Below are 22,240 nucleotides of genomic sequence, written 5' to 3' on the forward strand. Positions count from 1 at the left end.
TCCAGGGAGGGGATAACTGAAGCTAGGGTGACCATACAAAATTATTTTTTTTAAATACTTGTTAAGAAGACAAGTCCAAGATCGGTCTGAGAAAAAACACACACATCCTCTGCTTTTGGGATTAAGAAATAACGGGAATAAACACCATCTGTCCCTCTGAGACTTTGTGGAACCTCTTCTGTGGCACACACCTGAAGGAGAGCTTGAACTTCCTGCAGGATGAGATTCTTGTGAGAGAGGTCCCTGAAAAGGGAGGGAGGGAGGGGTGAAAACAAATTGGAAGGTATATCCCACTTCCACAGTGCTCAAGACCAACTGGTCTGAAGTAATTCAGAACCAAGCACTGAGGAAGTAGGAGAAAATTTGCAAAACTAGGTAAAACAGGATCTGGAATCATGGAGACCAGCATGATGATCTCGACTGAGTCACCAACATGTCTACTTAGCACTCCCTGGGTGTCTAGAAGGGCCAGGGGTTGATGCAGAAGCTGAGAGGCAGGACTAAGCCTAAAAACCCTGCTCTTCTTCCTCAACAGGTCCTTACGAGAAGCCAGAGCTGTACACCCGCACGACTGTTGAGGCTGACAGAGCTTTCTTGCTGGGGCAGGTGTATACAAAACCAAAGATTTCAAAGTTTCAAAACCACACATTTCCTTGAGTCATGGAACTTGCTATCTGTTTGCTCCAAAAACAGCAAAGGACTTCTGAAGGGAAAATCCAGGATAGTTTGCTGGACTTCATGGGGTAAACTGGAAGACCACAGCCAACAGCACCTTCTCACAGAAACTGCAGATTCCATGAACCTAGCAGCCAAATCTGCTGAACCTAACCTGCCCTGAAGCAAAGTCCTTGCCACTGACCTGCCCTCAGACATGACGAGGAGAACTCCTGTCTAGCATTCTCAGGCAGCGGGTCCTTACATTTAGCCACAGAACCGCACAAGCTACAATTAAAACATCCCACCAGAACCCGTTGGTTGGCAATTCTAAGCTGCAACCCCCATCCCCCCCCCCCCCCAGTCAAATATCATTTTCTACCACATAAATCCAGCTTCTTTACATCTTTGAATTCAGGGGTGGCAACTTGAGGACCCTGGCATTCTGGATTAGTGGCTGCAACTACTAGCAACCCTAGAGGACGATGGGAGTACAGGCAGTCAAACCCCTAGGAGGACATATAATATTTGCGCTCCGCATGCTTTCATGTGGGAGGCAACAAAGATGAGGGTCTGCCGCAGTGACTTTTTAGGCTCCAAAATAGCCTAACTGATTGGCAAAACCACTTGAGATGAACTTATTATAGACAAAATGAGGGGCTCCCTGAACTCCTTGACCTGAATGTCCAGGTCCGAAGCCACCATCTATAGTAACTCCTGATACACCTTCAGGAGGGGATGATGTTGTCCCAAAGGAAGCTATCTCATTTGGAGAGGATGAGGGTGAAGTCAACTCAGGATTCAGCTGAATCTCTTCTGCTGGCTGCTCAGTATCAGGCCCAGTACTGGACACATGAGCAGGTTCAACACAGTGCAATGATTCATCTCACCTGGATCAAGATAGGAAGGGTATGGGGATGACCTGAAAGCTGGAGACCCCCAAGGGTTCCAAAAAGGCAGCTGATAAGGGACTGGGCCCCATGGGCCTCCTGGCCACATTACTGGAGCAAGCCCTGAGGCAGGATCCCAAAGGTATCTTGGGTGGTGGTAGGGTCTAGGGGTGGAACCGCAAGTCTTGCCCCAAGGCTGAGAGACGTATAATTCTGCTTCAGAGTCTGAAGAAAAGGACTCTCCTTCCACCAACCATGGAAGGGCTGTCCGTCAGTATGGGGGAACGGTGCAGAGATCCTGCCTGCTGAAGAAATGCCATCATTGCCAGCTTCCCTGCCGACAGTACCGACAGGTAGGCTGATTTGTAAATTTAAGAGTGGTGCGGTACCGAAAGCTGCACCGCAGGAGTCAGTTCTGGGAATCTTATGGCACTCAGAGAGCTATTTCCTGTATCACTGAAGACATCAGTACAGATAGACTTAGGTGTTTTGCTGCAGCAAACCCCTCTGGCATAGTCAGCACCAAGATCATCTCTGACCGATGCAATGCCACTGAACTCAAGGGTACCATTTGTGATTCGGGACTCGGAGCCTGTATTGGCACCTGAGTCAACAGTGCCATTATTGCCACATACTTGGAGGAGGAGTACTTTTAACTGGAATGCACTCTACTCGACTTCTTTCGTTCCTCCTTAGATTGCTTGGAGGGTAGAGATCTTCCTCGATGTGATACCCCTTTGAAAGGTTTATATCTCTTCCTGAGCACCAGAGAAGGAGACCAGTGCCGGGATTTGGACAGTCATGAAGGCACACTTCTGACTGAAGCTGCAGCACTCGTTATCAACTCAGACTGGGATAGCTACGATGGTGATCTCAGTGCCTCTTCCACTAGCAGGAACTTCAGCCTAGCTTCCTTGTCCTCCTTTGTTCTAGGCTTAAAGTCCCCAAAAAATTGGCTCTGGTCTTTTTAAGTGAGTCTTGCCCAGGCACTTAAAACATGAGTCGTGTGGATCACTCACAGCAAGGATTTTGTGCAGGAAGCACAGGCCTTGAAACCTGGTGCCAGGGGCATACTCCAGCACTGGCCACAGCACTCCAAACAGGAAACAGCAACAGAATTTTTTTTAAAACTATTAAAAATTCCAAAACTATTTACAACTAAACATAAGACTATCTACACAAAGGCTGACAAATGTTGCCAAAGCAATAGAAAGCTGTTCCAATGACTGTAAGAAGAACTGAGGGGGGAAGAGGGTGGCTCTGCCCTTTATAACTGCATGATGTTGTGCAACAGCAGAGGACGCTCAAGCCACCCGGACAGGTACTGCTGAGGGAAAATTTTCCGATGGCCATATTCTGGGCACACAGACACCAACAGTGAAATGTACATGTGCAACACATCTCGAAAAAGAATTTAGAACATGGCAGCAGGGTCCACATAGCCAGTTAGCATGTGGCAGGCTAGTGCAAAGTAGATTTACACCCCAGTTTGCTGTGCACTAACTGTTCGTCTAGACAAGCCCTGTGACTTGCTCCTTCTTCTTAGTCCACAGTGGCTTCAATCTATTAACTTTTAGGGCATATTGCAAAGACTGTATGTTCTGAGGCTTTTTGGAACCCTATGAGCATGGTGGAATAGCATTTTGAGGTAAGTGCAACACATTTTGTTGTTCTGAATTGCTAGCTGGTTAATTATATACATGTACAGAATCAGCAGTATCTTATGACACTGGCTTTGTGTGTGTAAGTGGGCTGTTGTCCCCAGCAATCTACAATTTTATATCGCTCTCAGTGCACAGAAACCTACCTGCACAAGTGCATAGAAGATTTTTAAGATCTGTTTCTGAAGAAGTACAGAGTAATGGGAGTTATCAGGAAGAAGCTGGATCATCTGCTGCTGAATCCGAGGCAAGAATATTTGCATTGCTGCTATAAGCGGATCTCGCTCCTCTGCTTTCTTGTACCTGCAAAAGAGGACAAACATAGATGTCACGGGTCTGAGTGTTCCCAGTTCTAATGCCTACTCCTTCCCCACAATCAAATTATTCTACCTTCTAAAAACAAACAAACAAAAACCCTGACATTCATGAGTGCAGTGTTCATTCATTTCTCTCCTCCTCCAGCCTCCATCTGACAGTCTACACAATGCATGCTAACCCTTCTACTAACAGACAGAAAAATGTCAAAACAAAGGTTAAGTAAACATTAGTCCTGCCCATAGTGGCATTAGATGTAAGCTCCTTGGGGCAGGGACCACCTCTGTGTTCTGTGTTTGTACAGCAACTAGCATAATGGAGTCCTGGGTTATGACTAGGGCTTCTAGGTGCTACAGTAATGCAAATAATACATAATATTTTCCTTGCGACTAGACTAAGTTTCATGGAGCAGGGACTATGACTTTTTATATGTTCCTGTAGTACCAAGCTCACTGTTGGTGTTCAGTAAATAAGTGAATAGCCTTCAACAGATAGTGAAAGCTCTCTATGCTTTTGGGTTCTTTTTAACATTCATGTTTGTGTTTTTATAAATATAAATAACTGGTCAAAAAATTGTATAATGAATGGGACTAATTTTCAGTGATGCCACATGCTTGTGGCTCCAGCTGATGTCAGAGGAAGTAGAGTGTGTTTGGCACCTCTGAAAATCAGGCCCAGGGTATACATAGTATTGGATAACAATACATCAAAGCGGATACCATATTCACAATCCAGCATTTTCTTTTGAAGCACAGCTAGAAAATAAGTTGTATCCTGTTATCCAGTAAATTATACCTGTTTCTCCAAATGTCTACAACGGCATTACAATAACTAAGGGTCATCAGATGGCTCTACTCCTTCACAAAGAAAAAGTACTTTAGCCTTCAATGTGGACTTCCACATTTTGGCAGTGGCCAAGAATTAATCATTCTCTCAGTTCTTGGCAGTGGCCAGAAAGCACTGTAAAGAGGCAGCAACTCTTGAGAAATTCTAAGTGTCACGGTGCATCTGTGCAAACTGCTATCTGTGTGGTTTACACAGCCAGGGCCCTGAATACAGTTAGAAAAGTTGGATGTCAAGGAAAACAGAGCGTAGCTTCAGTTTTAGACTTAACTTTACATTTCTATACTTGCTAAATCCATGTGGATTCCATCCTGAGCAAGGCTATTACTGCTCATTAAGCCTTGTGAAGGATAGATTAGTTGAGCAACCTTACAATCCAAAGCTACTTTGCCCCTCCCCCCTCCTCCCCAAATTCTCCCATTTTACACAATCCAGCTCTTTTAGAAACAAGAAAGGTACAGGCCAGCTTGGACAAAGGTGATGAATTCACTGCAAGAGGCTCCTCTACATGAAAGAGCATGGGTCGACCACAGACATCCCTACATAAGAAGCGGGGATAAAATATTCCAAGACTTTATCTTGGCATAGATCCACACACTGATGGATTGTTAGGCATTAGATATTGTGTGTATCAATATTACTCCCAGATTCTCTTTTCATACTTCCTCTTCCTCTCCCCACTCCACACTTCCATAAACTCAGTCAAAAGGAAGGCAAGTCCTACAAATCAATGAGTTAATCCAGTTTAAAAAAAATAAAAGGAGGTGTTTCAGGTCCTGCCTCATGAAACAGGTTCAAAGATGTATTTATTATACTTTGCAATCCAGTGTGTCAGGTAAGTTCTGGCTGACCCCAAAGATCCCATGGCATTTCATGTTAGTATACAGATTGTGGTAGTGACTCAGAGTTTCCTTCTCCCCACCACCTCACTGTTGTGGCTATAATTTCTGACCCAAGTAGGCTGCACTTTTAGTGACACAACAATAAAGAGAGTTGACATTTAGTTACATTGTAAAATGTATGTATTTGAGAGAATCCCTCTCCCCTACTCTTCTTATGTTGCTTGTCTGATTAGGTCGGACACACTTTGGGGTAGAGACTATGTTTTCCTGTGTTTGGACAGTGCATAGCACATTTTGGGCACTACCAGAAGATAAAGATCATGATTCTTGTGTGTGGTGCATAAAACATTTTGGGAGCCTTAGAACAAAGTTGTTACATACATTTAGGATGGTTATTTACAAATAGTTCTACTCAAGTAAAATACCCAAGGAAGAAACTCAAGGGGAAAAAACAAAAAAAAGTTAGATTGGCCAAAAAAAAAAAAAAAAAACCCACCAAGGGTATGTCTACACTGCAAGGAAAAACCCACAGTGCCAAGTCTTAGAGCCTGGGACAACTGAGTCAGGCTCAGAGGGCTAAAAATAGCAGTGTAGACATTTTCGGTCAGGCTTGAGCCTGAGCTCTGAGACCCCCTCACTTCCCCACTGGGTTTCAGAGCCTGGTCTCCAGCCCGAGCAGGAACATCTACACTGCTATTTTAGCCAACTGACCCAGGCTCTGAGACTTTGCACCATGTTTTTTTCTCTGCAGCATAGACATACCCTAAAACTCTGACTGCTGCTGTATTTTCTGCTCTCAAATTGCTGTCAATATAGACATGATGAATAGTTGTCATTTACATAAAAGAAAGAAAGCATATGGGAATCAGAAATTCCCATCCTTCATCTGAATTCCCTACAGAATTGTCAATACTCTTTTGGCTTTCTTTCCAAGTAAAGAAATCAACTGAGATAACAACGCTGATTTCTATTCTACTGATGGAAATCCACTTACTCATAAGTTTTCACCAGCTGATACAAACATAGCAGGCTGCCAAGCCAGCTCCCACTGTTCTGAGACTGCAAGTAATAGCCTATCTTGTCTACAACTGCTGTCCAATGGCCAGGAAAGTCATGCTTAATGATAGCACGGAGGCACATTGTCAACTGGGCCCTAAAAAAGGAAGAAAAAGCAATATGTTATAAGAAGATAAATATGTTAACAGCCAATAGTTTATATTATAGTATAGTTTATATTATAGTATAAATGAATTATTATTCAAACTTCTGTATTAATATGGCTCATAAGGAATCTATTTGTCAAAAAACATTTCCTGAATCTTTTTTGTTTTCTGTAGTGTTACAGACATACTTGCTGACAGGTATTTTGAAAAAAAGTACCAAAATAAATGAAACTGGTGTGATTATATTGTGCTATTTTGACAAACAAAATATGCAGAATTTTAAAATATTGTGTACATAATTTTTAATTTTGGGGCACAGAATTCCCCCACAAGTACCTTTCTGGTTAGATTACCAACAAGGAAGCCATTTGTTGGCATTTGTGAAGGAAAAGGGTTTGTTCTTGTTTTTATAAATGGGGATACTGGTCCACTGGAAACCTGATGCATACTATCAAACTCATTTTACTTAGGCCAACGAACAGTCAGAAATCTATGAATTAGACCACTGTCCTCAAAAGTAGAGAAGTATATCTTAGCTTTCCTAAGGTCTGTAAAACATTGGTACCGGAAACATTAATTGAAATAAGTTCTTCCAACATATATAAAAGTAATGAAAGCAGCTGAGTAACGGACTTTGCACACAAAAAAAATACATTTTCAGGCTATGATGTGAATTGAGGGTCAGTGGCAGGCTGAAATAACTACTATGACAGCCCCATGCACCGATCTCCTCTGAATTAGTAAAATAAAAAAGAAAGTGATTAGACCAAGTTTCAGGAGTTACTTTAAACTTTCTACGCGTTGTAGTAAATCTCTTATTGTGAGCAGAAGACACTTGCAAGTTAAAAACAGTCCAATTTAATGAGACAAATAAAAGGAGTTGCAGAGCCTGAACACCTCTGAAAGTCAGGCCCTTAGTTAACATATGCACAGTATAATGTACCTCACTAAGTCAGGAGACCGAATAATTCCTTCCACAATGTTATCACGAATTTGCTGGCGATCATTTTCATGAATGTTGAATGGAAATACTGCTTCTCCTGGTGGCGGTTCCCGATCCGGCCAGTACTGTGTCACCATGTTCTTCAGGTAAATGGCAGCTAAATTACAGAAAAAATCCTAACATAGCAGCATGGAAAGGATTGCTTAAATTCAGCTCTGTAGCAAAGTCCCTACCATTCAATGTGGATTACAACTGAAGGTGGCACAAAGTGATGCTGAACAACAAAACAGGGCAGAAGGCTAAGAACTACTGAATGTCTATCCTTTAGCAAATATTAGAGAGACAAGATGGGTGAAACAATATCTTTTATTGGACCAATATCTGCTGGTGAGAGAGAGAGAAGCTTTCAAGCAACACAGAGCTCTTAGTACCTTTCCCAGATCTGAAGAAGAGTGTCACACTAAATACAAGATCAAATAGATAGTTTAGCATCAGTTGTTGTGGGAGAGCTTAGTCAACAAACCCAAGCTTTTCATCACTAGAAACATCAGGGTCAAATGTGTGGTCCTAAACAGGATATGGGATTATTTCAGACAGCCTTTACAGGACAGTATTCTTTATTACAACCAGCTTTGCAAAACTGACACAACAATTTACCAGCCTAGGCACAAAAGCTACGCATCTGTCATTTGTCATAGTTATAATGAATGGAAATTACAATATTTCACTCAAAATAACCTACTCACCCTCAGTAAGTAGAGTTTTGCAGGGCTGACTTAAAATAAAGCATAACTGTATGCATGGCCCGTACATTCCACTTGGGGGGGGAAAATGCCTGGTATCGAACTGGCCTGGAGCATATCTTTTATTCCAGCTAAGAGGTCCACTGTAACTTCCCCAAGCCTTATCTGATCATTAAAATTCTCCGTAATTCTGCGGAGATATTCCCTATCGCCTCACATGAAACGTCATTAAAAAGTGGTATCTGGTAATCCTTAGCTGAAAATATCACTTACTCCTAAAGAATGCCCGTAACTATTCTTTCAGACATAACATTAGCAGAAAGGTCTTAATAAACCTTTAGAATACTAATCCTTTCACTCTTTTTCTTTTAGATAATTCCCGATTGGGATTTTAAAGCATATTAAAGCATGAATCAGGCACATTAAAGTAGAATATTTTTCTCAATTTTGACAAATTGAAGAGTATTAACCAAATTCTGTAGTTTGTGTGCAAAGCATGTTAAAAGGGTCAAGTGGATGTCAAAAATTAAAAAAAAACTGTTTTTCAGACAGACCAGGGTATTCAGACAAAAACAGGACCAGAACGACAAATACAATAGCTTAACACACTGAGGTCACACCAGCACATGTGCTTCTACATGGATTGTGATTTTGAATAAATTCTTGCTCTCACAGCAACTGTAGCATTCTGCTGATTTAGCAATTTGGTATAAATGTACTGTCTTTCCATTCCCCACCTCCTTCCTCCACAAAAAATACTGAAATATGCTCCACACAAAATTTGTTTTGTTCTGAGAAATTAAAATAAGACTCTGCTTTATTAAAATGACCACATGGATCCTGAATTAAGTGCCTCCCTTTATGCCAACATGGTCCTAACAATGACATTCACAGTTGGATTATCTATGATAATATACAGGCCAACAAGATGAACAACATACATCAGCATGCCCCAGTGCACTCAGGGGATTAACTGGTCTTTTTAACTTTTTTTTTTTTTTTTCCCAAAAATTCAATCACCCCCCGCCTTCTATGGAAAATTCTATTTCATATGATAGAAACAGAACTGTGAGTGAAAAACCCGCATCAAACTCTTCTTGGAAAAGTGGAATATTTGCTATACTAATTAAAGGTTCATATTTAGCCACCTATTGTACAGGATTAATCAACATGTTCTACAAACAAAAAATTTAGGACCTGATCCTGCAAAGAGTTACACATGTGCTTAATATTAACTATACCACACACCTGGTGTCACATGCATACAAGGAATCCCTTCAAGATGCATTTAGCTAGCTTTATGCCCATAACTTATCTAAGGGATCTTTCTTGAGATCTGTTTTTGGGGGAAGGGTCTGTAAGTATCCAGCATTGACTCAGTCCATGTTAACAAGGATTTCTATTTCTCTAAGCTAAGAATTCCAAACAGTGACAGACCCATTCAGATAAGATCCCCGATCTCCACATACCCTCTTCGTGTAGGCTCCACCTCTCCTCATAAGAAAAAATCTGATCTCCTCATGCCCTGCTGTATATCCAAATTTTGCCCATAAAGGCAGGGCAATCAAACTAATCCAAGAGAGATCACTACAAAAACAGGAAAGTAAGGGAGAAGGTTTGGTGTGCCATAACCAGATTTCACCCTACACAGGAAAGTGAATCACCAAGTCATTAAGGCTCCTTCACTGAACTATTTTAATTTAAAGGCCAAAATAGAGTTAATTTTAATGACATGACAATAGCTCACCACTTTGTTTTAATATCTTATTGACTTTTTACAATAGGAAGAAAATGAAACAAGACTTTAGCTCACCTGCTTGACGTACTGGAAATTCAACTTGATCCGAAACTATGATTTGTAGTAGACTGGGAGCAAAATTTATGATCTTGTACGACTGAAATTTATATAAAACAACCCATAGTTAAAGTCGTGTTTTTTAAAAAATTGTAAATATTGTATTACCAAATGAGTAAGAAAATTAGGATGACTATTTTTGAGAGAGTTACTACAGTGTTCTGAGACTTTCCACGTGAAGTTTGAAAGGAAGTTCACTTATGTCGAATCCACCCCCTCCAGCACCATAAATAATTATTTATAAAACTGAGCACATATAGGCAAGGAAGTGGCATTAGTGAGGCGACAAAGGCACTTTTTTGGAGATTCTGAGATATTAAATACTGAGGCAAAACTGACTACAAATAATAGAAACCTCTGCAAAAGTGTCTGAATTATTTTATTTTTTAAAAAAAACTTACCCAAAAAGAATCAAATGCATATTGATTTGGTTCACAGATGCACAGCACTTCTGTGAGAAATACTTCATAGTTTAATGGAAATGCTACCACACTCCCTTTTAAATCAGTAAATTGTTTAAATTACATTAAAGTATACTTGGCAAATGTTTTTGTTATATGCAGTATAACTGCTGAATTAAATTTATAGTAACATAAGAGAAAAGTTACAAATCTGGAAAACCTACTGGAGTAGCCATGCATAATTAAAATCAAGTGCAGACAGATTAGATTTCAAAGCCACAAGTTTCTGTGTATTTTCTGGGAACTTTTCAGACACTCCATTTTCAGCACATCTGAAGAACTTCTAAGTGGAAACACTGCTTAATGAACTTCTGAGCAAAGCATGCCAGATTAAAAGGTGAAAATATAGCATTATACTACCACAATTCAATGGGCATCCTCCTCCATGAGGAATAGGGAACTCTGCATGGTTCAGTAACTTTTCAGCCTCAGCAACATCTGTAGTTATTAGTCAGTTATGATCTCTTTTCTCTCAGCTCCAGACATTTGATGTTTCAAAGAGAGCTTTTTGCCGGTGTCTGCATGACAGCTGCTCTCTTTATTTCATCTTCTCTGGAAGAGCTTTACCAATACTCTTCAGAGAGCTTACATTTGGCAGCTCTAGTGGTTTTGATGGTTTTCCTAGCTGAAAGGGAAGAACTTTAACTAAAAATCGAACACAACTACACTACATCATTTCTTGGACTGCACCTCATTCAACCACTCAGAAATACACGATTAGGTCTCTTTCTCATGACCCAGATGCCTTGATGTAGCATTTCCATAATGAGATAATGATAATTTCCATAATGAAATGTGTCCACACCGGCACTTATGTTGGTGTAACTTATGTCGTCATTCAGGGGGGTGATTTATGCACCCTCCTGAGCAACATAAATTATGCTGACATAAGCTGTCGTGTCAACATAGCCTGACATGATGCCACATTAGTAACAGCTAGCAACACAACAAATATGCAAGAGCTTCTGGAGACTGATATGGGCTCAAGGAATCTAGATCACTGGTCTTGGATAAAGGCCATTATGCACAAACTTGCAGGCCACTTTTGCCAACTCTGAGCAGAAAGATCAGAGTCTATTTGTTTCCCACCAGGTTTTTCAGCAAACCAGGTAAGGATTTCCATCTTGACACTATACCCTTATACCCGGGGAGGCTGGTTTACACAAGGCGGCTCAGAAAAGCCCTCAAATACACAAAATTTCAGAGAAAGAAGTTACTCGCCTTGTGAAGTATCAATGATTCTTCTTTGCGTAATTTCCATATGGGTGCTCCACTGTAGATGTATCTGCATCCCTGTGCTGCTGACCGGAGAATGTTGGTAGCAGCGTCCACTCAGCCCATGCATGCATTGCCTCCCCTGCCCCCCCATCATCTGCTATGAGGCTAATCAACAGTGTGCAGGTAAACCCGCCTCAGTTTCTTCTCTGCCGCAGAGTTCATGATGAGAACTCCGAAGAAGAGGGGAGGAGGGGAGGTCATGGACCATCCATGGGATGGGGATACACATTGTCACTGTACAAGGTGAGTAACTTCTTCTTCTTTGAGTAGTGTCCCTATGTGTGCTCCACTGTATGTGATTCCCGAGAAGTATCCTCCCACTGGAGGTTGGGGCTTCTGAGTCGAGTCGGTTATAGATGAGTGTACCATGACGCCGAATCTAGTGTCTACGGCAGAGTCCCCCAGGATGGCATGGTGTTCTGAAAAGGTATGTGCAGATACCCAGGTAACTGTTCTGCAGATTTCTGATCTGTTGCATTCTCCAAGGGTATTGTATGAGGAAACTGATCTCATAGAATGTGTGCAGATTGTAGATAGGGGTGTTAAGTTGCAAATCTGATAGAGTTTGATACAGTTTGAGACCCATTTAGAGAGTCTTTGAGCTGAAATCACTGTACCTCTAGACCTGTCTGCAACAGAGAGGAAGAGTCTTGGAGATTTTCTAAAAACTCTTGTCCTGTCCAAATAAAAAGCCATGGCTCTCCTTATGTCGAGCGTATGGAGGATGGCTTCCCTATTATTCTGCTAGAGCTTGGGATAAAAGTTGGAAAGTGAATGAGTTGATTCATATGAAATGTGGAAATCAATTTGGGGTGAACTTTGGATGTGGTCTAAACAGAACTTTGTCACAGAAGAACACTGTGAAGGGGAGTAGCAATATTCTGTACTGATAGTGGTCTTGACCAAGTGTGAATTTGAGGTATCATCTGTGATTCAGTATGATTGAAATGTGAAAGTAAGCATCTTGAAGGTCAAGGTCAGAGAACCAGTCTCCCTTTTCTAACACTGGGATAATTATTGCCAATGTAACCATCCTGAACTTCTGAGCCTTGACAAATTTGTTGAGCACTCTGAGGTCTAGTATGGGTCTCCAACCTCCCTTTTTCTTGGGTATCAGAAAGTAGCCTAACCCTAATCCTAAACCTTTGCCTCTTAGATGTATGGGCACTGACTCTACAGCTCCTACGCTGAGGAGATGGTCAGTCTCTTCTCATAGCAGGCTCTTGTGATAAGGGTCCCTGAAAACGGACAGGGACAGGTGTTGGCAGGGGGGAGTTGTGAAGTGGACTGAGTACCCATCTCGAATAATCTCCAAAACCCATTTGTCTGAGGTTATCCTTTCCCAGGTGCTGCGGAACAGGGTGAGACTGCATCCATAGGGATGAGGGAGGTTTTCCAGTCTTGGATAGCATTGAGGAGAATGGTCTGCAGGCACCTTGACTAACCCATCAAAACTGTCATTTTGAGGCGGATGGCTGTGAAGAAGGAAGTTGAGTCCGATGGTTTCCGTTTGGGGAACCTGGACTTCTTTCTCTGGGGTTCATACAATCTCTGGATGAAATGTGAGAGTGGGGTCTGAATAAAGGCTGAGAGCTATCTTTTCTCTTCTGCCCGGGCATGTAGATTCTGAGCGATCGAAGAGTAGCCCTGGAATCTTTTAAAACAGTGGTTCTCAAACTTTTATTTTCGCAGACCACTTGAAAATTGCTGAGGATCTCGGTGGACCACTTAATGATCTTTCCATATGTTGTTTGTCCTGTTAGATAACTATTGTGAAGCGCTTTGGATAAAAGCTCTATATAAAAAAAAAAATAAACTTTTTTTGTTCTACAAATAAAAGCACCCCGTCTGGTGATGACAATGAGAAATTAGTCTGCGGGATACCTTCCTCCTCGACTTCCGCCTCTTGTTCTTCTCTTAATTGTTCAGGGGCTAGGATTCCCTCAATGCAGCAGCTGAAAGGGGATGTCTCCTTGGCTCTTGATGGGCCATGCTAGAGCCAGGGGAGGCACGATGTCTGGGTGCCCGCCAACAATCCTATTAGGGCCACTGGGGAGAGGCGGTGGTTGGTACAATGGCTGCCCATACCAAGGAGGCTGGGGATCAGAGGGATGGTACGGCTGAGGTCCATACTGGAATTGGGCACCATAGGGTGGTGAGAGGAGCGGCGGGAGAACACGTCTTCTTGCTCACTATCAGACTCAGTGGATGAAAAAGGTGGGGTATGGAATGATGTTGGCGGTGAGTGTGGAGCTCTGGGTGGACTCAGTACTGAGGCCCCGGTACTGAATAAAGGCGAATCCAGTGTGTCACACACAAAAGGTCTGTTGAGTACTGAAAGTCCGGCAGTGCTAAAGGTACCATTGGTGATTGCTGGTGCCAAGATGTCTGCACCGAAGGAGTCAGTGATGTGGACATGGTAGTATGGTCCGCTGGTGCCTGGCATGCCGAAGATGGCACTGATGTCAATGTCCGTACCGTAGGAGCCTTCCCCAGGCCAGCTTTTCTTGATTTTTCATGCCCAGTCAGTACTGATGATTCCTTGCCTGTGCCCATTGGGTCCTTACGCATCACAACATGCTCTGTTGGGACGGTACTGTGCAAGCCTTGGGTACCAGACTTAGAGAGCTTCAGTGCAGTTAGTACTGATGACAGTGAGCGAGACAGAGATCATTTTTGGCTAGGTCGGGGCTTGCTGTAGAGACTCACAGCCCTTTTTTAGAGGCCTTGCATGAGTGGCTTGTGGGTGTCTTCTTGGACTCACCTCCCTTAGAAGTAGAGGGTTGCAGTGAGGCTTCCCATCATCCAGGTCTTGACACAGCTCAGAGGGTGGTTGAAGGGCCACCTCTATTAAGAGAGCCTTGCGTCTCAGTTCTCTAACCTTTCTGGATCTAGCCTTCAATTGTCGGCACAAACCACACTTCTGTGGTATGTGGTTCTCTCCCCAGGCAGTGGACACACTGAGTCCATCAGTCACCAGGATAAATTCTTTATAACTAAGGCCTGGTCTACACTGGGGGGGATCAATCTAAGATACGCAACTTCAGCTATGAGAATAGCGTAGCTGAAGTTGACGTATCTTAGATAGACTTAGAATCACTTACTTCACGTCCTCGTGGCACGGGATCGACGGCCGCCGCTCCCCTGTCGACTCCGCTTCTGCCTCTCGCCCTGGTGGAGTTCCAGAGTCAACGGCAGAGCGATCGGGGATCAATTTATCGCGTCTACACTAGACGCGATAAATCGATCCCTGATAGATCGATCACTACCCGCCGATCCGGCAGGTAGTGTAGACATGGCCTAAGACACTTCTTGAAGCCCAGTGAATCAGGCATACCCTGTCCAGAGGGGTCCCCAGACCTGAGGGAGGGGAAGGAGAGGGTTGAAGAAAAATTATGTTCAAAACAAAGTAGGATTTATTTTAGTAATAAAGATTAAAAAAAGAAGAAGAAAAAGAAAAAGAAAAGGAAGCTCCAAAAAAGGTAGCTAAAATTAACAATTCTGAAGAAGTTAATGATCTGCTAATGGACAGCTAAATCTCTGTCTTTAGCCAGGGGTGGTTGAGAAGGAACTGAGGAGGGTTTGCCTGCGCAGTGATCGCTGTGATGGTTAGCCTCATGGCAGAGCAGGGTGGGGGAGGGATGGGGCAGGGAAGGACAACAGAGACTGCCACAAAATTCTCCAGTCAGAGATGCAGGGATGCAAACACACCTACAGTAGAGCACCCATAAGGACACTACTCAAATGACGGGTTGTTTTTTTTTGAGAATTAGGGGTGGGGGTATCAAAACTGAGGCTTATATAAAAAAGAGCTAGTGGTACCATAAAAGGTTGCCAGTTTCATCAAAAGTGACTTAGGCCTGGTCAACGAAAAGGTTTTGTACCAGCAAAACTATTTTAACTATGGATATGATTTTTTTTTTTTTTTACTGAAATAATTATACCAATACAGCCTTTACTATGAACCCAGCAATATTGGCATAGCTTGTTCCCCTTCCCACACAGGAAAAAGTAGTACTGGTATAAGCATCTTTATACCAATATAACTGTGTCCACACTAAGAGGGCTGTACTGCTTTAACTATACCAGTATAAGGTGGTATAACTTTTGTATTTAGACAAGCCATTAGTCACCAAAAGAAGTGTATTCTTGATATAATCGCTGGTATATGACATCAATCAGCATCTGAATTCTGAGATATGAAAGTGTGTAATTCCAGGTCAATATTGTCATAGGATTTACTAAAGTTTGACAAGGCTTTAAAGCCTTGCTCCCGAGGTTAGCACTAAAATGTTTCAGAATTCCAAGGGAAAAATGAATATCTAATATCTATCAGTTTTCATTCCTTAGGCAACATTTTTGTTCCATTCACTGAGGGATTAGAGTTAAAGCCAGTGCTGTATGCATTAGTATATCATAACAAGATAACCTGACACTTGTCAGTTAAATCCATAATGCTCACTCGCTCTAGGAACAGGAAGCCTCCAAAAATATTACATATTTCTCTTAATTTCAGGAATCACTTTTTTTAAACCAGAAAAAAAATCCTGTCAGTTTTCCTTAAAAAAAGACATGCTTTTTAAAATATTGTTGATAAGTACCCCTGCAACCTTGAAACTGAACCAGAATCCTGAATAACAATTGTATTACTAGTAATCTGTAGTCATCACATCTTTCAGCTGATGACCCTAACAATCTTCAAAACTTTCTTTAAGCTTTATAACACTCATGTGCAACAAGTCAATGGCACAGTCAGGAACAGAATCCAGGAATCCAAACCATCTTTCTTTTGCTCTAACCCTGCCAAACATACAGCAGTTTGTTATTGTAGTTTTGCTCCCACATGTTGTTTTTAATAAGGATAAAACAAACACTGGTGCTTTTGTTTTTGTGGTTTGTAGATAAACATGGACTTTGTAAAAGAAAGAAGGTGGCCATATATTGATATAACCATCCCTCACAGCATTTCAAATGCCCATTTTCAATCAACAGTGAACAGAACTTGCCACCACTAAAAATGAGAGTGTTAGATATAATTAATTCAGAAGTGGTTTTAAATTGCAGATGTGGAAAATTAGAATAAGGACAAATTTCTAAACTGAACCTGAATCCTGGGAAGCCTGGGAAGCCTTATTAATCATTTCAATTAACATAGTGAAGACCCCAAAAGGTGCGTCTCTTCAAAATAAGTTCAAAACTGAAGTTATTCTTCTATATTCCATCAAAATACCTATATTAGGAGAATTTGAAGATTGTATGACAAACCAAAACTCAGAAAGTGTCAAAATTATGATTGCAGGCATAATCTTAACTGTACACCCTCGTGCCATTATAGTATAGTCTAACTATATGACCACCTGATATACTGAGATATCTGAGAAAGAGTATCACAGTTTTTCCAGAACCTTACATACACAAACACCACATAATCTATATGTCTAATGTATATGTCAGGAATCCATGAGAGTCAATGTACAATATTCATAGTGAATGGTGTGGGGCACACAAGCATTGCAACCTGCACATACAATGTACTGAAATATTGTATATTATATGTATTACTTGAAAAACTAGTACACAACCATGTATTTCAAGTTTAATGCACATGTACAAGACCACCAAATTAAGAATTCAGGTGCAACCTTTACTTTGACATTTCCTGACTCATATCTTTAAGCACACAAACTTAGTTAAGGAAGTTAAGGCACTGATCCTGCAACTGGTGCCACATGGGCAGACCTCTGTAACCACACAGGTTCCCAGTGAAGTCAGAGGAACTCCACAGCGGCACAGAAGTCTGTTCATACATAGCCAGTTGCAATATCGGTGCCTTAGCTTTCAAACACTGCAGGGGAATATTTTTTTCACAACAAAATGTCTCAGCAGATTTTCCTGTTAATTGTGGAAACACTCCTACTGTACTTCAGGTTTATACCTTTTTAAATTTCCCTTTAAGCACTGTTTCCATGTAGGAGCTGCCTGTAGTTGGAGTCCACTGGTGCCTAGGGCCAAGCTGGCGCTGCCCTTATCACCACTCCACAGAGGCTACAAAACCAGCTGTCAGATGCTGAAAGTGACAGATTCCTCCATCTGCACAGGCAGGATGAACAAGCTCAACAGATAGCTCAGGTGACGGGGGGGGGGGGGGATATTATGTTGCTCCCCCCCCCCCCCGCCATCACTACCAGTAGAGATGAGCACCACAAGCTCTATCATTCCTGCCGATCCCTGCTGGGGCTGGGGCTGGGGTCCGGGGAAGGGTTGAGAGCAGCGCCTGGAGGCCCGGCGCTGACAGCGCTCACAGGCCGCCGGACGCGCGGCAGCAGCTCCCGGGCAGGATGCTTCGGCGACGTCCAGGCTCCCTCGGGGGGTCCCTTGACCCCTCTGCCGCCCCCGTTTTACCCTCCCGCCAGCGAATCCGCCCGCCCTTGGCCAAGCCGGGGAAGAGCCACAGCGCAGCCCCGCAAGGGCCGGGGCAATGGGAGCCCCCCCGCGCCGCGACACACACACACACTGTGGTGGAGGGACGAGCAGCCCCCCTCCCCCCGCCGTAGAGGCCCCGGGAAGCGCCAGGGGAAGAGGGGCGAGGGACAGGCAGCGCACTGCGGAGACGCCCCCAGCCGCCGGGAGCCCAGCTCCGGGGGATGATGATGATGGTGGGGGGGGGGGGGGCGATCACCGGGACTCCCCCGGGCCGGGCTCCCGTCCCCGCGGGCGCAGGGTCGGGCGGGGGGCAGGGCCCGGCCCTCGGCCCCCTCACCTGATTGAGCTCGTTCTCGGCCGCGATGCGCAGCTTGGGGTCGATGGTGCCCTTGAGGGCCTGGATGATCCTGTTGGGATCCATGTCGCCCCCCACGCCGGGAGGCCGCGCTTCGCCGCCCCCACCCAGCCCCGCAATCACCAGCGCGCTCCGCTCCCCGCGGCCACTCGCACCGGCGCGCGCGACAGCCAGGCGGGGGGGAACGGGGGCTGCTTTACGGCCGCCGCGGCAAGGGAAAGGAGGCCACCATACTGTTGTACGGAAAGGGACAGGGGCGCTGCGGAGCTGCTTTACGGCGGCTGCCACTGCACGCCCTCTTCCCCCCCATGGGGGCGGCCATGCTGTGGTACGGAAACTCGTCTCCTTGACCGTCCTCCCCGCGCAGCTGCTCCTGTCATTACTATTTTACGGGGGGGGGGGGAGAGAGGGTGACAGGTGCCCCCGGTCGCCACCCGGCTGGAGTTTTTCTTAAGTGGGTGGAGGGGTGCACCTCCCCCAGGGCAGACGTTTTGGCGGGGCGGGGGAGCATAGGCACGGCTACTCCCTCCAGCTTTTTCCTGGGGGGGGGGGAGAGGGAGAAAGAGATCGTTCCCCTGGCAACTGTTCAGGGGGGCTGTCTATGGGAGGGGGGGCAAAGTTGCTCCACTCAGCAGCTTGAAGGCGTGTGGAGGGTTTAGGGTGTTCCTGTCCCCCGCCCCCGAAGCGTGTAGCGGTGATTCTTGCCCGAGCCCCTCCCTCTGATAGATGTGTCTAGGGGGCTGGAAACTGGCTGTAGCAACCGGAGTCTTTTCTTCAGGGCGCCTCCGCTGCTTGCCCGGCTAGTGGAGCAGGGATTCTCTATTTTGAAAAGTATGGGTCCCTCAGAGGCCAAGATCGGTGGCTCTACTTTGTTCCTTCTCTAAAACGTGAGCGTAAGAAATAATTGCTTAGAGTTACGGTGCACCCTCCAAGCTACCAGCAAAATGACAGGTTTCAGAGTAGCAGCCGTGTTAGTCTGTATTCGCAAAAAGAAAAGGAGGACTTGTGGCACCTTAGAGACTAACAAATTTATTAGAGCATAAGCTTTCGTGAGCTACAGCTCACTTCATCGGATGCATTTGGTGGAAAAAGCAGAGGAGAGATTGATATACACACACACAGAGAACATGAAACAATGGGTTTATCATACACACTGTAAGGAGAGTGATCACTTAAGATAAGCCATCACCAACAGCAGGGGGGGGAAGGAGGAAAACCTTTCATGGTGACAAGCAGGTAGGCTAATTCCAGCAGTTAACAAGAATATCAGAGGAACGGTGGGGGGGAGAAATAACATGGGGAAATAGTTTTACTTATATCTATTCAGGGGATACCATCATAGGGCCTAATCACATCAGCCACACTATCAGAGGCTCGTTCAGCTGCGCATCTACCAATGTGATATATGCCATCATGTGCCAGCAATGCCCCTCTGCCATGTACATTGGCCAAACTGGACAGTCTCTACGTAAAAGAATGAATGGACACAAATCAGACGTCAAGAATCATAACATTCAAAAACCAGTTGGAGAACACTTCGATCTCTCTGGTCACTCGATCACAGACCTAAGAGTGGCTATACTTCAACAAAAAAGCTTCAAAAACAGACTCCAACGAGAGACTGCTGAATTGGAATTAATTTGCAAACTGGATACAATTAACTTAGGCTTGAATAGAGACTGGGAATGGATGAGTCATTACACAAAGTAAAACTATTTCCCCATGGTATTTCTCCCTCCCACCCCACCCCCCACTGTTCCTCTGATATTCTTGTTAACTGCTGGAATTAGCCTACCTTGCTTGTCACCATGAAAGATTTTCCTCCTTTCCCCCCCCCCCCCCCCCGCTGCTGGTGATGGCTTATCTTAAGTGATCACTCTCCTTACAGTGTGTATGATAAACCCATTGTTTCATGTTCTCTGTGTGTGTATATATAAATCTCTCCTCTGTTTTTTCCACCAAATGCATCCGATGAAGTGAGCTGTAGCTCACGAAAGCTTATGCTCTAATAAATTTGTTAGTCTCTAAGGTGCCACAAGTACTGCTTTTCTTTTAGCAAAATGATGTATCAAATCTAGTGTAAAGGTTCTAGTTAGTTGAAAATCAACATGTTTTAATGGTTATATCAACCAGTGAGACTGCACCTTTCTTTAGCATATAATTGAAATACAAATAGAAAAATTGATTATAATCTGATTTAAATTGAGGCTTTTCCCTTGGATTTAAATCAATCCCTTGTGCTTTTAGGCCAGTGTCTTTCTTACTCAGGGTGCTACCCTAAAAAGGGCTTTGGATTTTACAGGTTAACAGGTCTTGGCCCTTCCCAGAGTGTGAGGAACTATTCAGTGTGGAAAACAGCAGCCTTCTCTGTGTCCTGGAATTCAGAGCTTTATCTACTTCTGTCTCCACCTTTCAGGAATCCCAAATTCAGTTTCCCTACAGCTCCTATCAGTAGGGTCCTACCAAATTCACGGTCCATTTTGGTCAATTTCACGGTCCTAGGATTTTAAAAATCATAAATTTAATGATTTCAGCTCTTTAAGTCTGAAATTTCTCGGTATTGTAATTGTAGGGGTCCTGACCCAAAAAGGAGTGGGGAGGTTGCAAGGTTATTGTAGGAGGGTTGCGATACTGCTACTCTTACTTCTGCTCTGCTGCTGGTGGCAGTGCTGCCTTCAGAACTGTGCAGCTGGAGAGCAGCGGCTGCTGGCCAGGATCCTAAATCTGAAGGCAGAGCCAGCGCCAGCAGCAGCGCAGAAGGATGGCATGGTGTGATATTGTCACCCTTACTTCTGCACTGCTGCTGGCGGGGTGCTGCCTTCAGAGCTGGGCGCCAGGCCAACAGCTGCCACTCTCCAGCTGCCCAGCTCTGAAGGCAGCGCAGAAGTAAGGATGGCAATACTGTGACCCCCCTAAAATAACCTTGCAATTCCCCTGCAACTCCCTTTTGGGTCAGGACCCCCAGTATGAGAAACGCTGATCTCCCCTATGAAATCTGTATAGGATAGCGTAAAAGCACACAAAAGACCAGATTTAACAGGGGCAGACCAGATTTCATGGTCCGTGACACGTTTTTCATAGCTGTGAATTTGGTAGGGACCTACCTATCAGTGATTGACCCAGTTAATAGTTCAGAGTTTAATTCACCTGGTTTTAAATAAAATGATCATATTGGCAATTTTACCCAAATAGAAATATCTTGACAGGTATAAAAATAAACACAATCAGCTATATTAAGAAGGTCATTGATAGTCTGGCCTTAAACATTTACAAGTTCCCAAGTGACAAGATACCTGAATTCTTTACATAACAGAAAAGTATTTGCTTGTCCCACAATTGCATTTCTCAAGTGCATATGACCCAGTTTAACTAGAGACAGTGTAGGTATAACCAATGGACTTGGAAATTTGAAATTTTAATTAGTATTACCTCATCCCTTCACCCTGATAAGTATAGTTATTTCTTTTATAACATCCCACAGTTGTAGCATTTGATTTCAACTACATTTTAGCAGTCATGTTTCTTTCTACCAAGAAAGATGAGGACACATTTTCTTTCATGTAATAAATAGTTTCTTCACTAGACCTTTCCATCACACAATCTAGAAGTGCTTTATTAACAGTGAATTTAGCTTCACATAATCCCGGTGTAGTAGTTAAGTATTATTATCGTCATCCCAATTTTGCAGCTAAAGAAACAGAGGCTGAGGCTCTGTCTACAGTAAGGAAATTTCATGGTATCTGCAGATTCAGGAAGACAGCACTGCATCAATTGTATTCCATTCACATTTGGAATCCTTCACAACGATGAGGAC

General features: G+C 43.7%; 1 protein-coding gene across 4 annotated transcripts in view; it reads right to left on the minus strand.

Annotated features, from left to right (window-relative positions):
• IPO8 (importin 8) overlaps window positions 1-18,679 on the minus strand; it is a 66,906-nt gene extending 48,227 nt beyond the window's left edge. The window contains exons 1-5 of one of the 4 annotated variants that reach the window (XM_038372622.2): window positions 18,409-18,679; window positions 9,868-9,949; window positions 7,312-7,468; window positions 6,200-6,358; window positions 3,352-3,508 (exon numbers count right to left, since the gene is read on the minus strand). In XM_038372622.2, the coding sequence (XP_038228550.1) occupies window positions 3,352-3,508; window positions 6,200-6,358; window positions 7,312-7,468; window positions 9,868-9,949; window positions 18,409-18,492 (639 nt within the window). In that variant the 5' untranslated portion in view covers window positions 18,493-18,679. Of the gene's footprint in view, window positions 1-3,351; window positions 3,509-6,199; window positions 6,359-7,311; window positions 7,488-7,742; window positions 7,879-9,867; window positions 9,950-18,408 lie in introns of those variants that run through there. The other 3 variants (XM_043518133.1, XM_038372631.2, XM_043518141.1) reach the window with 3 other exon arrangements.
• Between the last annotated feature and the right edge of the window lie 3,561 nt (window positions 18,680-22,240).

This window comes from Dermochelys coriacea, chromosome 1 (genome assembly GCF_009764565.3).
Source record: "Dermochelys coriacea isolate rDerCor1 chromosome 1, rDerCor1.pri.v4, whole genome shotgun sequence".
Lineage (NCBI taxonomy): Eukaryota > Metazoa > Chordata > Testudines > Dermochelyidae > Dermochelys > Dermochelys coriacea.